At 41.8% G+C, this 15,154-nt stretch overlaps 1 protein-coding gene across 1 annotated transcript in view; it reads right to left on the bottom strand.

The window, feature by feature from the left end:
- Positions 1-15,154, bottom strand: part of SEC31B (SEC31 homolog B (S. cerevisiae)) — a 28,544-nt gene that overhangs the window by 10,160 nt on the left and 3,230 nt on the right. Inside the window, exons 4-18 of the mRNA XM_010138298.1 lie at positions 15,022-15,117; positions 13,901-14,041; positions 13,278-13,420; positions 12,921-13,020; positions 10,837-10,998; positions 8,757-8,909; positions 7,808-8,038; positions 6,297-6,371; positions 5,604-5,687; positions 4,564-4,672; positions 3,975-4,153; positions 3,203-3,329; positions 1,937-2,082; positions 592-765; positions 1-80 (exon numbers count right to left, since the gene is read on the bottom strand). Coding sequence (XP_010136600.1) covers positions 1-80; positions 592-765; positions 1,937-2,082; positions 3,203-3,329; positions 3,975-4,153; positions 4,564-4,672; positions 5,604-5,687; positions 6,297-6,371; positions 7,808-8,038; positions 8,757-8,909; positions 10,837-10,998; positions 12,921-13,020; positions 13,278-13,420; positions 13,901-14,041; positions 15,022-15,117 — 2,000 coding nt within the window. The remainder of the gene's footprint in view (positions 81-591; positions 766-1,936; positions 2,083-3,202; positions 3,330-3,974; positions 4,154-4,563; positions 4,673-5,603; positions 5,688-6,296; positions 6,372-7,807; positions 8,039-8,756; positions 8,910-10,836; positions 10,999-12,920; positions 13,021-13,277; positions 13,421-13,900; positions 14,042-15,021; positions 15,118-15,154) is intronic.

Raw genomic sequence — 15,154 nt, 5'->3', positions numbered from 1 at the left:
GGAAAAGGGGGTGGCTGCTGATCACCCACATTCTCTCCTTGAGCGTGGAAAAGACGGTCTCGGAGCCGTTCGATCAGGAGCTGAAACAAAATTGTGCTTTAGGCGGTGTTTCAAGAGCCTCAGATGGAAGGTGCTGGGACATCACCTGTCATATTTCCAGGTAGGTGAACTCTCACCAATTCTTCCCCTGTCTTTATACTTTTCCCTCCCCAACGCCTACCCACATTTGGGCACTAAGCAGATTTGTTTCAAACTATAATGCAACTTCCCCACTCCCTTTCTCCATCAGCTAGTTTCAGGAATAGATGCAGTGTGCCTGCAGAGCTGCTTCCTGGTGCTGTTCTCCAGGAACCATTTTACAGTTCTATAGCTCCCTTCCTTTTCCCTGAATCAAAGGCACAACAAAGAAAAGACAAATAAGACAAAAGCTGGGTCCTAGGGAAAAAAAAAACAACATACCTCTACTCTCAGGTTATCATAAAGAGAAACCTTAAGTTCTGACACATGCCAAAAGCCAAGCTCTCTCTCGTACAAAGTTTCATTTTCCCCCCATATACTACCCTTTCCCACAACCATTCATTTCTCACTCACCTCTTTAGAGCTGCTAGGTAGGTAATTCATTGCAGCTGCCAAGCATCCTTGTGATGCCAGAAGACTAGCATATTGGGTGATTTGTTCTGCCAGGACAGGGCCTGGTGCTTGTTCTGCTGTGCCTCTGAGCATCTCAATGGACCTGCTCAGCACCATCACCTTCTCAATGAGATCCTGAATAAATTGGGGGAGGGAAATAATAGACCACTCAGAACATGACTTGCTTTACTGTTCCAGATAGTACCACTGATTACCATTTTCTCAGGTGCACTTTGTGGAGAAAAACAGGAACCAGGAAGCAAACCCTGGCACTGCTACTTTTATGGTAAGTGAAGAAAGAAAATCAAAAGTCACAAGGACATTCTAATCAACTGTGATCTTTTTATTGGGAAGTTACTACTGTAAATCTAGGAGTTACAACTTATCAGCTTGGAAGAGGAAGTAGTTGAATGATACCAGGAGAAATTCACTAGGAAAAACTTCTACTGCTGACAAACCAACCAGAAGATTTTTAGTTATTCAAAGCTCCTTCAAATCCTAGAAATCAAAGTAATGTCTATATCTGTAGAACGATACATGCATCATTGGCTGATAACTGGGAGGAGGCCACTTCCAAACATAGCCAGGAATGCTGAAGATGCTTTTTTGTTGCTGTTATTCACTAGTGGGGTTGCAAAACCAGGGAACTGATGCAGCAGATGGCATTATCTGCAGATAATCTGAGTGGAAGACTTGTCTAGATCATTCTAGTGACAGGTGGACAAAAGAGGGGTTAGTCATTCCTGGCTTAGTCAGGAACAGTTTAAGTGTAACAGGTAGGTAACAACACTGACTTAAAAGCCCTGATTCGTCTGCAAGCTGTGACTCCCCAAACACGATCGTTCTACTTGCAGTGGGAATAATACAGTCTAGACTTTATTTTGCCACATGCTGTTCTGAAGGTATAGCCACATAACGGAAGCATTACAGTGATAAGCACAGCAGCAAATGTACTCGTGGGCAACTACCAGTAAGAAAACAGGTACAGTCTAAACTTTCTTGTCTAAAAGGAAGCTCAGAGATGACATCAGTATACAAAGCCAGGCGGGTAGAACGTAACTCCTGTCCGTGGCTGGATTTACGTGCAATACAATCAGTACTCTCTACAGAAAAAAACCCTTAATGTTTAATAGTGCAAGTCTGCTTTAGACATAAGCCCATAATCCAGGCTAGGAGATACCCTGGTGACTACAAACAGGTCTCCACTGTCTGCTGGAAGCCCAATACTCTGATAGGATAATGCAATCAGATCAGGGCTACCAGACTGGCCTAAAGAGGAGTCAAACCAACATTATAGCACCTGTACCTGCAGGGCAAGGGGTGACGAAGTCTCATGGTTTTTTACCCAGCATTCCACCAACCTCTCCACATTGCCTGATGAGATATAGCAGAGACAGGCATCACCGGACAGGGCTGCATCTCCCTCCGACTCTAGGCGGGCACCCAGCATATCTAGAGAGGAAGAAATACAGCCAACATTTAACATACTCTTTTTGAAGAGCTCATTAACCCCAATACTCGTCTCTTAGCAATCCTACTCTGTCTTGGCATGGGGTGTTCATAGCCTTGGATCTGCACCTAATTCTTGGATAACACAGAGAAAGAGGCATCATTATGGAATCCCAAAGCTAACCTGGTTAAAAAAAGAAGAAATTTTTTAATATATCTACTAATTTTTCTATGTCTGCCAGACACATAAGAGAAAGAAAAACCCTTTCAAGTGACAGATAAGTTCAGTGAAAATATTCAATGCCTTTTTTTTTTTCCCCTAAAGAGGTGTGGGAATCTCCAGGCAGTATTACTGTCCAGTACCAGCTAGTAATCTGGTAGTTGTCAATGCTTAGCAAATGCTAAGAGATAAGGCACGCTGGAGCTATCTCACTATCACCACCACCACCTTCCACTCTTAGAATCTGGTCTGCAAAAGATGACATATTTTCCTGCATTTGAAGTTGTGTCATCTTACTTGTATGAAGTGCCAGCACTTCTCCAACAGCACGGAGCTGTTCCCATCAGCCAGGAGCTGATTCCCAGCTAAGCAACATAAGTAACTTTACCAGATTCAGTCACTAAGTTGTCCCTAAACTCTGACTCTCAGAACAACCAGCTGCTGAGAATGCTGGACTATTTACACGGCTGAGGAAACTACTGAAACAATCAAACATTAATTAACCACTGTTTTCTGCACTTAAGAGGGAAGGGAATGTGATGTAAAACTCTTTCAGATGGAGTGAAGCCACCTGATCTTATTACTGTCAAGTAAATCCCTTTCTCCCCATAATAAATAATACATATGATCCTCTTACTGTTTCAGTTTAGTGCCTGTCCTATTTTTTTCCATGCTATTGGTAGAGGTGACAGAAAATACCAGCATATATAGCTTTACACTACGACTCTCAGCTACAATGCGCATACATCATTCTCCTAACTAAACAATTCACACTTATTTAATAAGTTCCAGCTAGCTGTAGTAAGGAGTGCTTTCCTTCCTCACAGTATCCACTTCTTTCTGTAAGCAGTCCAGAGTTGCCCTCCCCTAAGGATTATTATGTCAAAACAGTACATTGCATACCACAGAGCTGGGTATAGTCCTCATGCTTTGAGTATGTCAACAAGATGGCCAGTGCCTCCTTCCAGCTCTGTAGATGACATGTGCAAACAATATCTTGCCAGTTCTGCTGCACAATGGAGGAAAGTAGCTGTAAGAGAAGCAGAAGATCTGTAAGTCACTGAAGACAAAGATAAGCTGAATGCTAAAGCAAGTGCACCCATAGCAATAGCTCATTCTCAGGCTTCCCACAATGCAGCAACTATCTCACTGTACATTAATGTCCACCAATCCCAGCATCCCAATGTCAACCGTAATTGGAACCCACTGCCTCTAAAGGAAGGAAAAAAAGCCCAACAAAGCTTTTTACAAAAAGAATACGGAAACACCAGGCAGGACAAAAGATTTACCTAATACATATCCTGTTTCAGAGCAACTAGTATCAATGATGGGAAAAAAAGCGTTAGGATACTCCAGCTCCTGTTCCACTTCCTCTTTTTTCAATTAATAAGCTAGGATCTTCCTAGCTGAGCTGTAAAGGGGCAGGATGCTCCACAAGTTACAAACATGGGAAGCTGAGGCACAAAACATTAGATTAAAAAAAGACAGAGAACACAGACATTCTAGGTGGGCAACATGAAGTTGTCGTAAAACTATCAAAAGATTGATGTCTAGCCAAGAGGAGATGCAGAGATTCTGCTGACATTCTACTTCCTGCCAAAGCATTTCCACATATATTCTGCCAAGATATCACACACATTATCCTGCTCAGTAGGTACCCAAATCTATCACTTACCAGGGAGAGTTTCGTCTTACACTTGGCAAAGTAGCGCTTCTGTGTCTCCTTTAGGAGGTTCGGCCCACCAGCTATAGCTAAGATGATGGCATCAGCAAAGCGCCCTGCCCGCATACACAGCTCCACTGCACCCTCAAAATTGCCCAATAAAAGGGCTTGGCTGATGAGTCCATCCGTATCTGCAGAGGTAAGAAGCAGAGTTAACCCACAGGGGCATCATCCAGATGTGCTGATGATGTTCACTTTAAAGATCAGGCAATAAAAATCAGTAACATACAGAAGCCCAGCTAAAAGATCTGGAAACCCAAATCAGGTCTTGCACTTTAAAAAAAAAAAAAACCCACAACATTTACTTGACAGTAAGTCTTGCATCATCTAAAAGATTATTCTGTACTTTTAATGGGTCTCTAATCTGAGAAGAGTATTTCACTGCACAATGCCGAGAGATGTTGCATGAGACTGGGAGGGGTCACGCATTTTAAAAGTATCCAGCTGCTGAAGGGGACCGGATTCTTCTTGGTATCTCAAATTTTCAGGTTTTTTTCTCCCTGTTTCCTAAGTGGGCAGAAATACATTTCACGTAACATACCTTCTGTGACAGGAATCTCCAATGTGCTCGTATTCTGTGGGATGAGGTTGTCAAAAAAAGATGAAGAGGAGGAAACAGCAGCTACATCATCACTGGAATTTATCAAAACCTGTGCAAAGAGTGCAAAGGTTAATTAATTATTGAACACACAGATCCTGCACAAAATGGTTTAATGGATTACCGAGTGGGATGGGGCTGCTCTCTATTTGGTTGAGCATGCTCATATAAATCTGATTTCAACTTGGAAACCCATCATGCATCCTGTCACTGCTCTATCAACCTGCACAGTTTCACCAGGGCAGCAACAAGAGCAGTACAGCTATTGACAAAGATTAGGAGATTGACAGCATAAGACATGCAATGCCAGAAGTATCACGGGCCAACATTCGTCAGTAAAACTGCCACCCTTGAGCAAGCTGAACAATTTTGGATAGAATAAGGACAAGCCCAACAAGTGATACCTGTAACTAACAGGTAGAATCACAGCCACACTTGGTGCTCTACTGAAATGCAGGACATTGTTGCTACCCCTGCAATATCTCAAAAAGTGTTTATGGGTTGTGAAGATTACTAATTTGAGAGCAGCAGTTTTAGATACCTTAGAGAAGCAAAATTTACAGTGCATGGTGAATCAGGCCTTAGAAGGCACCTGAAGCGTACATCTCAAATCACGTGAGAATACATTTGAAAGGAGAGAAGAGAAAAGGAAAGAAATATTACAGCAGAAGCTCCACAGAGGAAATCCAGAACAGCAGCGTGAAGTTAAGCTGGGGTGAGGCTAATTCTATCATTGAAGAAATCAGCACCGGTGAAAAAGTCTTCTTGCAGTGTTAATGGCCAGAAGTCCATCTTCATTATTCACCGATTTGTTTTAAAGGCAGAAGGGACTGCTACAAACATTTAGTCTGACCCTGTGAGGGTCTGATGTGAATGTGAACAGCCCCCTGTGATGAGCCCAACAACTTGTGGTTGGAATTAAACCTTGCTGTTCATTCTACCCTCCACCGTTCTCCCAGACTGGGAAGCTGTACAGGACATACCTGACCTGGCTGTGCCGCATTTGCCTCATCTGCCTCAGGAAGGGGCTGTTTATCTGGGATCCCATTGCTCAAACATGAGGCAATCTAGAAAAGTAACAGACATTCACAGAGTGAAGTCCCTGTCAAAGTTAAACACCTGGGCAGTGAAGCCACCAAGTGACTTGCAAGCCCCAGACACAATTACCCCAGCTCTTTCAGCTGTTCAAAAAGTTCCACCTCTCCCTGTTCCTGGCTGGCTGCCTATCAGAGGTTATTTATAATTTTCAGAACATTGTCCGTGCTGCTGCAAGCGTTTCCTCCCCTGCAGCTCAATCTGTGGTATGTCAGACTGTCTTCATCTGTCACCTTCTTCCTGGCTGAGGAATCCCCTAAGATGCAGAGAGCTGGATGCTAGAAGCAGCTCCTACATCTGCACTGTTGTTATACAGTTCACAGAGTACAAACAAAGGTAGCAAGGCAACTGGGCTCAAGACCCTTTTGGTTTGATCCAGTACAGCTACAGTTATACCCTTAAAAGTGCTCTTATTTGCTTTTTAATGGGATATACTTGAGTTGCCTCTCAGCTGAAATTTCATAGAGTTTGGTCTTCTGTGCGCTGTGAGGTCACTCATTCATTTCCAGTAGGGACCCTACAACTCTCCTGAAGCTGCTTTAATCCTGTAAAGGTTTCTCTCTATTGGACAGACCCCTTACCTTTTTTTGCAGATCCTCTTTACTGTAGCCCAGCAGCTTGAGGAGTTTAGTCCTGGAGTCCTGCTCCAGATTCACCTGATTCCCAAAGAACATTGAAAAAGACAAGAAAATATGTAAAATCCTAGACATCTTCAACCGCTAATGGTTGGATGCTTCTGGCAGCAGCAAAGTTTAACACTCAGTTTATAGATACGGAACTCAGTTATGACAAGAGCATCTAATGACTACTGTGAGAAAATCCATGGAATTTAAGTTGTAATCATGATAAACGGGTGAAATTCAAGTTCATCACAGAGTTACAACTGAGGTACAACTGCGTACCAGGGCTACGACTGTATGCATACTTAGTGCACTTGGTCATTAATTCCCTGGATGCTCTACGAATTTCCAAGCTAATCTCTGCATAGCGACAATGGACTGATTTGAGTCCGGATGAACCTGAGACAAGGTGGTTGCCTGAACTCCTGGCTGGCTTTACAAAAATGAGTTGACTAATTGTTATAGAAGTTCCCTTGGTGGAGATTTCAGACAGTCCCAGAGATTCCCACAGGCTGCATGCAGCCTGATTAATAGGTGCTATTTGTATGCTTTAATGCGTGATTAACATTCTGTAAGATGAATCTGTCTGTCTCAGTCCTAGGCTATTCCTGCTACAGAACTGACTGAACTGGACACGGATAAGATACTTGTAAACAGCCAGCAGAAACCATTCCTGCAGTCATAGAAATGGTCTTATGGGACAGTCTTTTGTACAGAAGCTTGCTTTGTAGTTGAAGACAATCAAAAGTAATAGATCTTGTATGTGCTGGCCAGCTGGATCATAGAAATTCACTAGAATGACAGTTCGATGTATCTCATCCGATGCAGCTGAAAACATCATTGCAATGACCCTTGCAATGGAGACTACTGTCACCACCCAGATACCACCTGCCTATCCTATTCAAGAGACGATACCCCATGCAAATGTAATACTATAGATTTTTCCACACACACAATCTGCGTAAGAGTGTTTGTAAAACACTACCAAGGCTAAGCTCGGCCCCTCCAGAAAGGTGGCCGCTCCTCATTACGGAACATTTTCACAGTATCAAATTGTCAGTGAAACCACTGTCCTGCGCAGGGCTACAGCCAGTCCTCATGCCACCACAGCTCTCTCCCTTAGTACTGGAGAATCTCATTGCTCATTTGGACTTTTTCTTGAGAAATAGTAACAGTAGAGCTCCACAGGCAGATATAGCTTGGCAGTGGGTTGAGATAGGAAAATCCTGTTTAGCACTTTGACAGGAAGCCCCAATGAGTCTGCTAAAAAGACCATTCCAAAGGAAAAATAAAGCACCTCCTAGACCTCAACTGCAAAAAACTTCTTTAGACAAGAAACTAACTAGCCTATTCAATTACACTTTCTATCTTGAAGAGTAGGATTATAAAGGGCTAGAGAGGACCATAATGAACACATTCCACCCCAGGACCACAAAAGAAATGATCTCTGTGTTTCACCACAGCTATCCTACCTTTAAGAAGTTCCAAAGGTTCTCATCAAATGGCAGCTTGGCTGTCTGGATCTTGCCCTGGCAGTAATCAAGGAGGTTCCCTGACTGCAAAGCCATCTGCAGTTCTCTGGATCGGAGCAGGAATTCAGTCTCAGTAGTGACTTGACTAATGAATACCTGGTGTGGATAAGTCTGCTGCATTTGCTGTCCAGGAGCTTTGGTAAGACCAAAGGAAATAAGTTTTCCTCCAAACTGAGAAAGACAGAGGGAGACACAGTAAACATTCTTATAAATGAAGGTAAAAGCAACTCACTTAGCTCTTCATTCAGGAAGGTAGACTCAAGCTCCAGCTGTGATCACAAGGAACCCAAATGGTGTAATGTGTATGGATAGTAGGGGCATTGAAGGAGTTCACACCATGTGCCCTTCAGCTTAAGACTGATAACCATGATCCTTGCATATGTGCTGTGAGGCCGAGCTAACTGCAAATGCCAGAAAGGCACAGAGAAAAAAAAACACCATTTGGAACTGTTTGTTCTTTCCCGATATGGAGAGGTGCATGCAATGATAAAAACTATCAGACAAATAGCAAGTGCTAGACAGACAGAGAATGAGTCCAGCCACAGGATAAAGGAAAATTCAACCTTTTGGTTTAGGAGCAAAGAGATGAAGAAAATTAAATACCTGGACAGGAAGGAGAAAGACAGAGGATAATGGGAATGCATGTCACAGCCTACAAGGACAGCTTTTATGTGTCTTCCTTAGCTTTGTTAACTCTTACTTATACCTTCTATTCTCTGCTACAGGACTCTTTCTTGCTGGAAATATAGCTGAATGTTAAGCAAAAGAGCTTCGCTCCATGGGGCACGACACTGCACCATAAACAGGGTTTCCCTTGTTAAAGGAAAGGATTGTGTCACAAAACAACACCTCTATTGCATTTTAAGCTAAGGATGCTCCATTCACTTACTGCAAATGAAACTCCCACAGGTCTGCGAATCCACTTGGGTGGCTTTTTTAACGGTGGAATCAAGGTGGTCTGAGCTACTTGCTCTGGCACCTGCAGAGGAGGAAGGATCTGTCCTGTGCCAAAGGGATCCAGGTTGTTGAAGGAGGAAGAGATCTAGAATCAGATGGAAAAAAGAATAAAATAATTCATTTCCTCTCTGTACAGATTAAGCAAAATCCCCTATCGCTTAATAATTAAGTTACTTTCCTCATTGATGCAGAAAAAGGCTATTACAGCGCCTCTTCCTGGAATACCACAAGCCCCTATGTGGGAGAAAAGTTATTTTCAGTGGTTCCAGAAATTATTTCTCAAGAAAGCTTCACCTTGACAGATTTTTCCAGTGATTTTTCCCTAGCAAGATGCAAATTCCATAATAAACACTGCCTGTAACACAAGAGTTACAAAATTATTTGTTTTATGCAAGACAGTGACAATAAATGGTCAAAAGTTGTCCAACTTATTTCTTATTTCAGTTTTGCCCACAAAGGAATGCAGTTGCCCTTTCTGTTGCTGGGGTATTTCAAATGGGTTAATTTTAAGGACTATCTCAAGCTTTTATACCTTAGATGAGGCTGACGAAATAATCTCTACAGACTTTCTTGCCTAGACAAGAGAGTATCAAAAGTGGCCTCTGATCTGGATTTCTGACATTTAAGAAATCAGTGAGCATACACACAATGCTGTTCACAAGCTTTCTCAATTGTTAACATTGTTGGCATAGATGTGTTTTTTGCTAAAGAAAACCGTGTTCAAGTTTGACTGGATCACAGGGTATTTCTCCATAGCTTCAGCATTCCTGAAAAGCAGCAACACAAGACTCATCAAGCTAAGGTTGCCAAATCATAAGCAAGACCTACGTGTTTTGTCTTTAGAGTCTCTCAAGAGGAAACCAATTCCAAAGAAAGACTTTATCCTGGAGGAACAGCTTAAACCTAAAAGATCAATCACCCTAAACCAACAAAGAATAAAAACACGCTACCAGGGTACCAGTAACATCAACCACTAGGTCTTAAACAGTTTCTGCCCTGATAGCAAGGAATCCAGAGCAAGGAAGCTTTTTGGTCATGAACTCCCCACCTCCATAATTGTCATTATCTGCTCCTATTGTTCTTCTTACTTGTTATTCTATTCATCCAGGAGTTATTCTACCCTACTGTTCTCCAGTTTTGAAGAGTGGAATTGTGGTGTATGCACATGAGGAATGCACAGAGAGAAAATTCTTCATGGGTTAAATAAATCCTTAATCTCCTACAGCTGCTGCTTGATAAAGTATTTTCTTTCTCTTGCAAATCCTATGAAACTAAACTCAGTCAGCTGTAAATTACTATATAAATAACACTTAAGCCAGCTCATACATATTCTCTTGAAACCTGTATTGTGAAGCATTTGTTGGCTGTGAGAGAGGGAAGGAATTAAAAGACTAGACACCAGATAAAAACTAAAATTTTAGACAGTACTGATATTTAATCTGCTCAGAGTTTGCCCATCTATTAATTTTCTAAGTAATGGATTTCAGTATAAAATATTAACATGCTCCAAGTTATAGTAGATTGACGAGAAAGATTGCTAATAGTGGCTTATAAGCCACTTTTTAAAATTGGGAGTTATTGGGAACTCATAAAGAATAACATGTTGTATTAATTAGTATCAATGTATTTAACTTTAACGACAAGCCAAGCTTGTTGCTCTAAGAGGTGTGTTGCTTTATTTTTAGTCTAGTAGTAATAACCATAAAATATATCTAACACCAAAACTACACTTGATCTTCGTTCTCTTTACATATTTTAATGAATTAATGAATATAACAAACACTGAGACATTTTTGTCAAGAGGCAATGTAGTCTTTTGGGGACTTGGTGGATATTAAGTCCCTAGGCAGGTAGCTTCTGGTTCCCATACCATATAGCTATATGCCCTGGTGGGTAGGATAGACGACATCACTTCAAAATCATACTATTACACATGTGTGCTTCTAACACTCCCAGAAGTCAGGTGAGTAATTGCCAATATGACAAGCTGTAACATGTTCACAGGACTTTACCTTGTCAGCCTGTGTCTTCTGCTGAGCTTCTAAGTTCCCACCCATAACAGAATAAATGTTGATCCACCCATCAAAAGTGGCAGCAGAGAAGACTGAAGGATTCCTCGGACACCACTGAACATCAAAGCACCACTGACTCCGAATAGGCAACTCGTAAACCACCTATCACAAAAAGAGAGAAGGCAGGAGCACAACACAAATAGTCCCCAGCTTTCCCCAAATTACTTGCCACCACAAATGTAAATAAAGTGTGACACATCAACATTGTATACAAGTCTCTTATTTTTGCTTCTTGAAGGACTTGATTACAACTGAGTTACAGCCCACTGAGTCCAAACTGCAGAAAGCCACAGAAATCTGTTATATCAGAGGATTCCGATTGTAGAACAAGAAGGAACAAGTCAGTATCATCAGTATTGCCGTTAACCAAGGGAGACACGTCAAAAAACAACACAAGAAAACCAGAAGACCAAAAGCAAGAAGGTGTCATGAGAAAGAACATGTAAACAGAAAGAATAGTCTGGAATAAAAATTTGACACGGAAAATAAATGCCTACAGAAAAAAGTAGAACAATATAAAAGGACTGTGATAGCCACAGAGGAACTATGAAGTATATTGCATGCAACAAATTTCCGGTCCAGCACTCAAAAATCCAAAGATCACTTCATGGCCCAGTCACAGACTTCCTGCCTGATGCTGGGCAGCTCGCTAACACAACCTTGACTTTGAATCTCCAGTCTGTAAAATGAAGAGATTTCCTTTACACGTCACAAGCACAAAGCGTCACAGCTTCCTTCTCTGTAGGAATATGATCTGTGTTTTCTGTTCCCAGGTATAAAACCTTGCATTTACTTGAATTAAAATCAGGATTGTTAAAATAAGATAAAAATAAATCCCCAAATGTAATCAGAAAAAAATGAAGAAACCAACCTTTCCCCCAAACTCTCCACATCCACCACTCTGTATAACTCTACTGTCCTTACTATTAAAAGCCTTCCTAATTTTTGTTATCACCTGGAACAGTGCCAAGTCAAGAAGAGCCCCCTAACAATAGCTTGTGTATAAATGCCTCAGCTGAATTTGGATTCTGCAAATCTACAGCATTATCCATAAAAATGAGCCAGCTACACCAAAATGTTTTTTTCTTTCTTTTAATTTTCTTCACTAAAGCACAGTGAAAAGACTTTAGCAAAAAGTAGACTTCAGGAGTGTTTCAGAACCTGATTCTCTTCTAACCACTAGACACCTGTAACTAGACAAAGTGAGCACCAAATCCCATGAAACCACAACAGCAGCAATTCATGCATTTTATGAAAATGGATTAATATTTTTCTGTGCCTCCAAGGCAAAGGTGCTCAGCTAAGTGAAACTGTCCGATGAAACTAATCCAGTCTCGGGTTCCCAGCTGGACTTTGTTCGATATTGTTAGAGTACTTTCCCCATGAAATCATCAAGATCAAGTGCATGAGTATTGTTCAAAACTTGGTTTTACCCAGAAACTCAGCATTGAATGAGTAGGTGTGCAGAAAAAAAAATTTTACGCAGTCCTATTTCAATTCAGGTAGCACCAAAATATTTGAAAAATGGTAATTTAGAGATACATGACTAGATAAGCACATACATGTGAAGACATTGTAATATGAATAGTTTATGCACATACAAAATTATATTGTTCACCTCTCAGTGACCCTAACAAATGCTCCTAACTCTCCATCAATTTTCTCCTATAAAACTTACTACCCTAGAACAAGGAAGAAGAAACAAATGGACAAGAAGAGTACATGTGTGGACATGGCAAGAGTGATTATAATTAAATTTTAGTGTAAATTTTAGTTTTAGGTTTAGTTAAACCTTTCTTCCCTCTATGATCTCTGGACACAGATACACCAGAGAAAATCTCTGCCTGTCTCTGTTATTTTCAGTCTGGAGATGGACAACAGTCTCAGACAGGAGGAGTGCAGAAGACATACTGGAAGAAATTACACTGGCACTCTACAGGGATACAGAGGAGGGAAACATACATAGCACAGCACACAACTCTGTATAAAGCAAACCATGTGCACTTATAGCTGTGGTTATTTACCTCCCCCATATTTGGGTTCCAGCACAAGATTCGGTTGTCTTTGGCGCTACTCAACAGCAGTTCAGGGTCAGCCTGGCACCAAGAGACAGAGAGAATTCCCCTAAAATAGAGCAGAAGGAAAGCACTCATATTTCATCCCCAGTCTGCTCTCCCACCATGTTGGCAAGAAAGCAGCAGAAATGCTGCTGAAGCTCAGAAGTCTTAGTTCCCATCTCTACCTTCAACCAGACTGACCTCTGAAACAAAGCAGGCTTAGCAAAAAATAAAAATCATAGTTCTCCTAAGTCCAGTCTCTCAGATGTCTGCCTTTAAAAGATGAAGAACCTTGAAAAGACCACACAATAAGCACACCCTCACCTCGTGTGCCCTTCCAGCTGGCTCAAAGGAGAGGTAGCAAAACGCAAGTCCCATATTTGGATCACTGGCAAGCGGTCATCCTCAGAGGAAAGGACTAGCTGGGTTGCAACTTCTGGATGCCAGGCCATTCCTGAGCAATGCATCTAAGGACAAAAATAACACAGGCTGAAAATCCTGCAAAGCAAGCTGGCAAGAGCAAAAACCGCCCAGATTCACACTGTTCTGCACTTAAGGATGCTTGACATAAAGCAAGTCCAGCACGTCTTGCTGTGGGAAGCAAGTATTTCTACCTTCTCTACACAGCAAAAAATCCACTAACTATACAGGAGCTGAAGGCCTAGTTCAAAGCTGATCTAGGAAGACAGCTGGGAGTAAAACACATGAGCTGTGAACACAGAAATTGAATGCAAGAGTGCCCTAATTTTAGGAACAGCTATGGGTCTTGCTTCTGCATTTCACTAGGAAAAAAACCAGGGAGGTGCTTTGATACTACAGCTGCAAGAGAACCAGCCCCAAGAGCTCCCACAATAAAAACACCTGACCTCAAGAGTCCATGCCACTGCTCTGCAGTCACATGTGGCATGTTGTAAGCTAGTCAGAAACACAGTTGTTCCTCCACTCACTCTGTTGCTGTGATCACTGACTTTGATGATAGGTTCGTTCTTTCTGAGGTCCCAAACCACAGCCTTGCCACTGGGGTGAGCAGAGGACAGGATATGCTGCACCTGCCGATTCCAGGACACCACACTGATGTCTTCATGAGGCTGCCAAGATAGGAATGGTCATACATCCGTTATTGCCATGTTGAGGGAACACTCATCACTGGATTCTGTCACTAGCTTAACTACAGGATTTCCACTGAGTGGAAAGACTAGGGAACACAGAAAGCCCCTTACTCAAAAAGGAACAGTCATATTCTACTGGGGAACATCACCTGGAAAAGTACCTTTGCATTTTGGGAACAGATACTGGATTCTGCATTGGCCAAATGTGTCACAAATCAGTCCAAAGAGAACTATACCTGACAGAACATAGATGCTTCTACCCTGACTCCTAGGATGAACTTAAATGGAAAGATGACCTTGTACAACATTTCAGGAGTGCAATGAGAAGGAAAATGACGAAGCATTCAAGGCTAATTGCTGTTATGGTGCCTACTGCAATGTAGGGAACAGGCAAGGAGTCAAATGGTCTGCTTTTAGGCAAGTTTACTAAGATTTTTTTCCACTTTCAGGAGCTGATTGCCCTGAATAACATAATCAGAATCAGAAGATCAGAAGCTTCTTCCTCTTCAAAAGCAGGATACATTATCTGGCAGTAATAGCCAAGATGCATTAAACGGCTCCGTGGCTCTGCTAGGGATATTACTTTCATGAGATATGAAAAGCTGAAGCCTGAAGTAAATTCATTCCTCAGAGAAGGTCCAGTAAGCCTTGTTAATCCATCACACATGCCCCAGTTGGATCACAAGATAAACTGGTCAGTTACTTGATTCAAATCCACAAAGAGCTTAACCATCCATGCAAAGTGCATCCTTCCAGCGCTTGCCAGCCTCTCTCTCTAGCGCTTATAACACTTTTTTTCACCTCCCCAGAATGAAGCTGATTCATCTTTCTGCTGACAGACATCAAGGTCATTCCCCCTTCACAGACTGACTAGAGCAGGATGACTACACACACACATCTTTTTGCTCTGCCTGCTAAGATATACAACTGCAAGGGTATTGCACAGAGGAACGCTTTACCTGTGATTTAGACCCTGGAGTCATAGGCACATTGAAGTTATTTAAGTCCCAGATGAAAATTTCAGAATCATTGGCTCCAGAAGCCAAAAGGTTACTCTGCAGAAAAAAAAAAAACCTCAGCTGAGTTTCACAG

The sequence above is a fragment of the Buceros rhinoceros genome, unplaced genomic scaffold (genome assembly GCF_000710305.1).
Source record: "Buceros rhinoceros silvestris isolate BGI_N320 unplaced genomic scaffold, ASM71030v1 scaffold606, whole genome shotgun sequence".
NCBI classification, from domain to species: Eukaryota; Metazoa; Chordata; class Aves; order Bucerotiformes; family Bucerotidae; genus Buceros; species Buceros rhinoceros.
The sequence above is the reverse complement of the archived record's forward strand: the minus strand, read 5'-3'. Positions and strand labels throughout refer to the sequence as shown.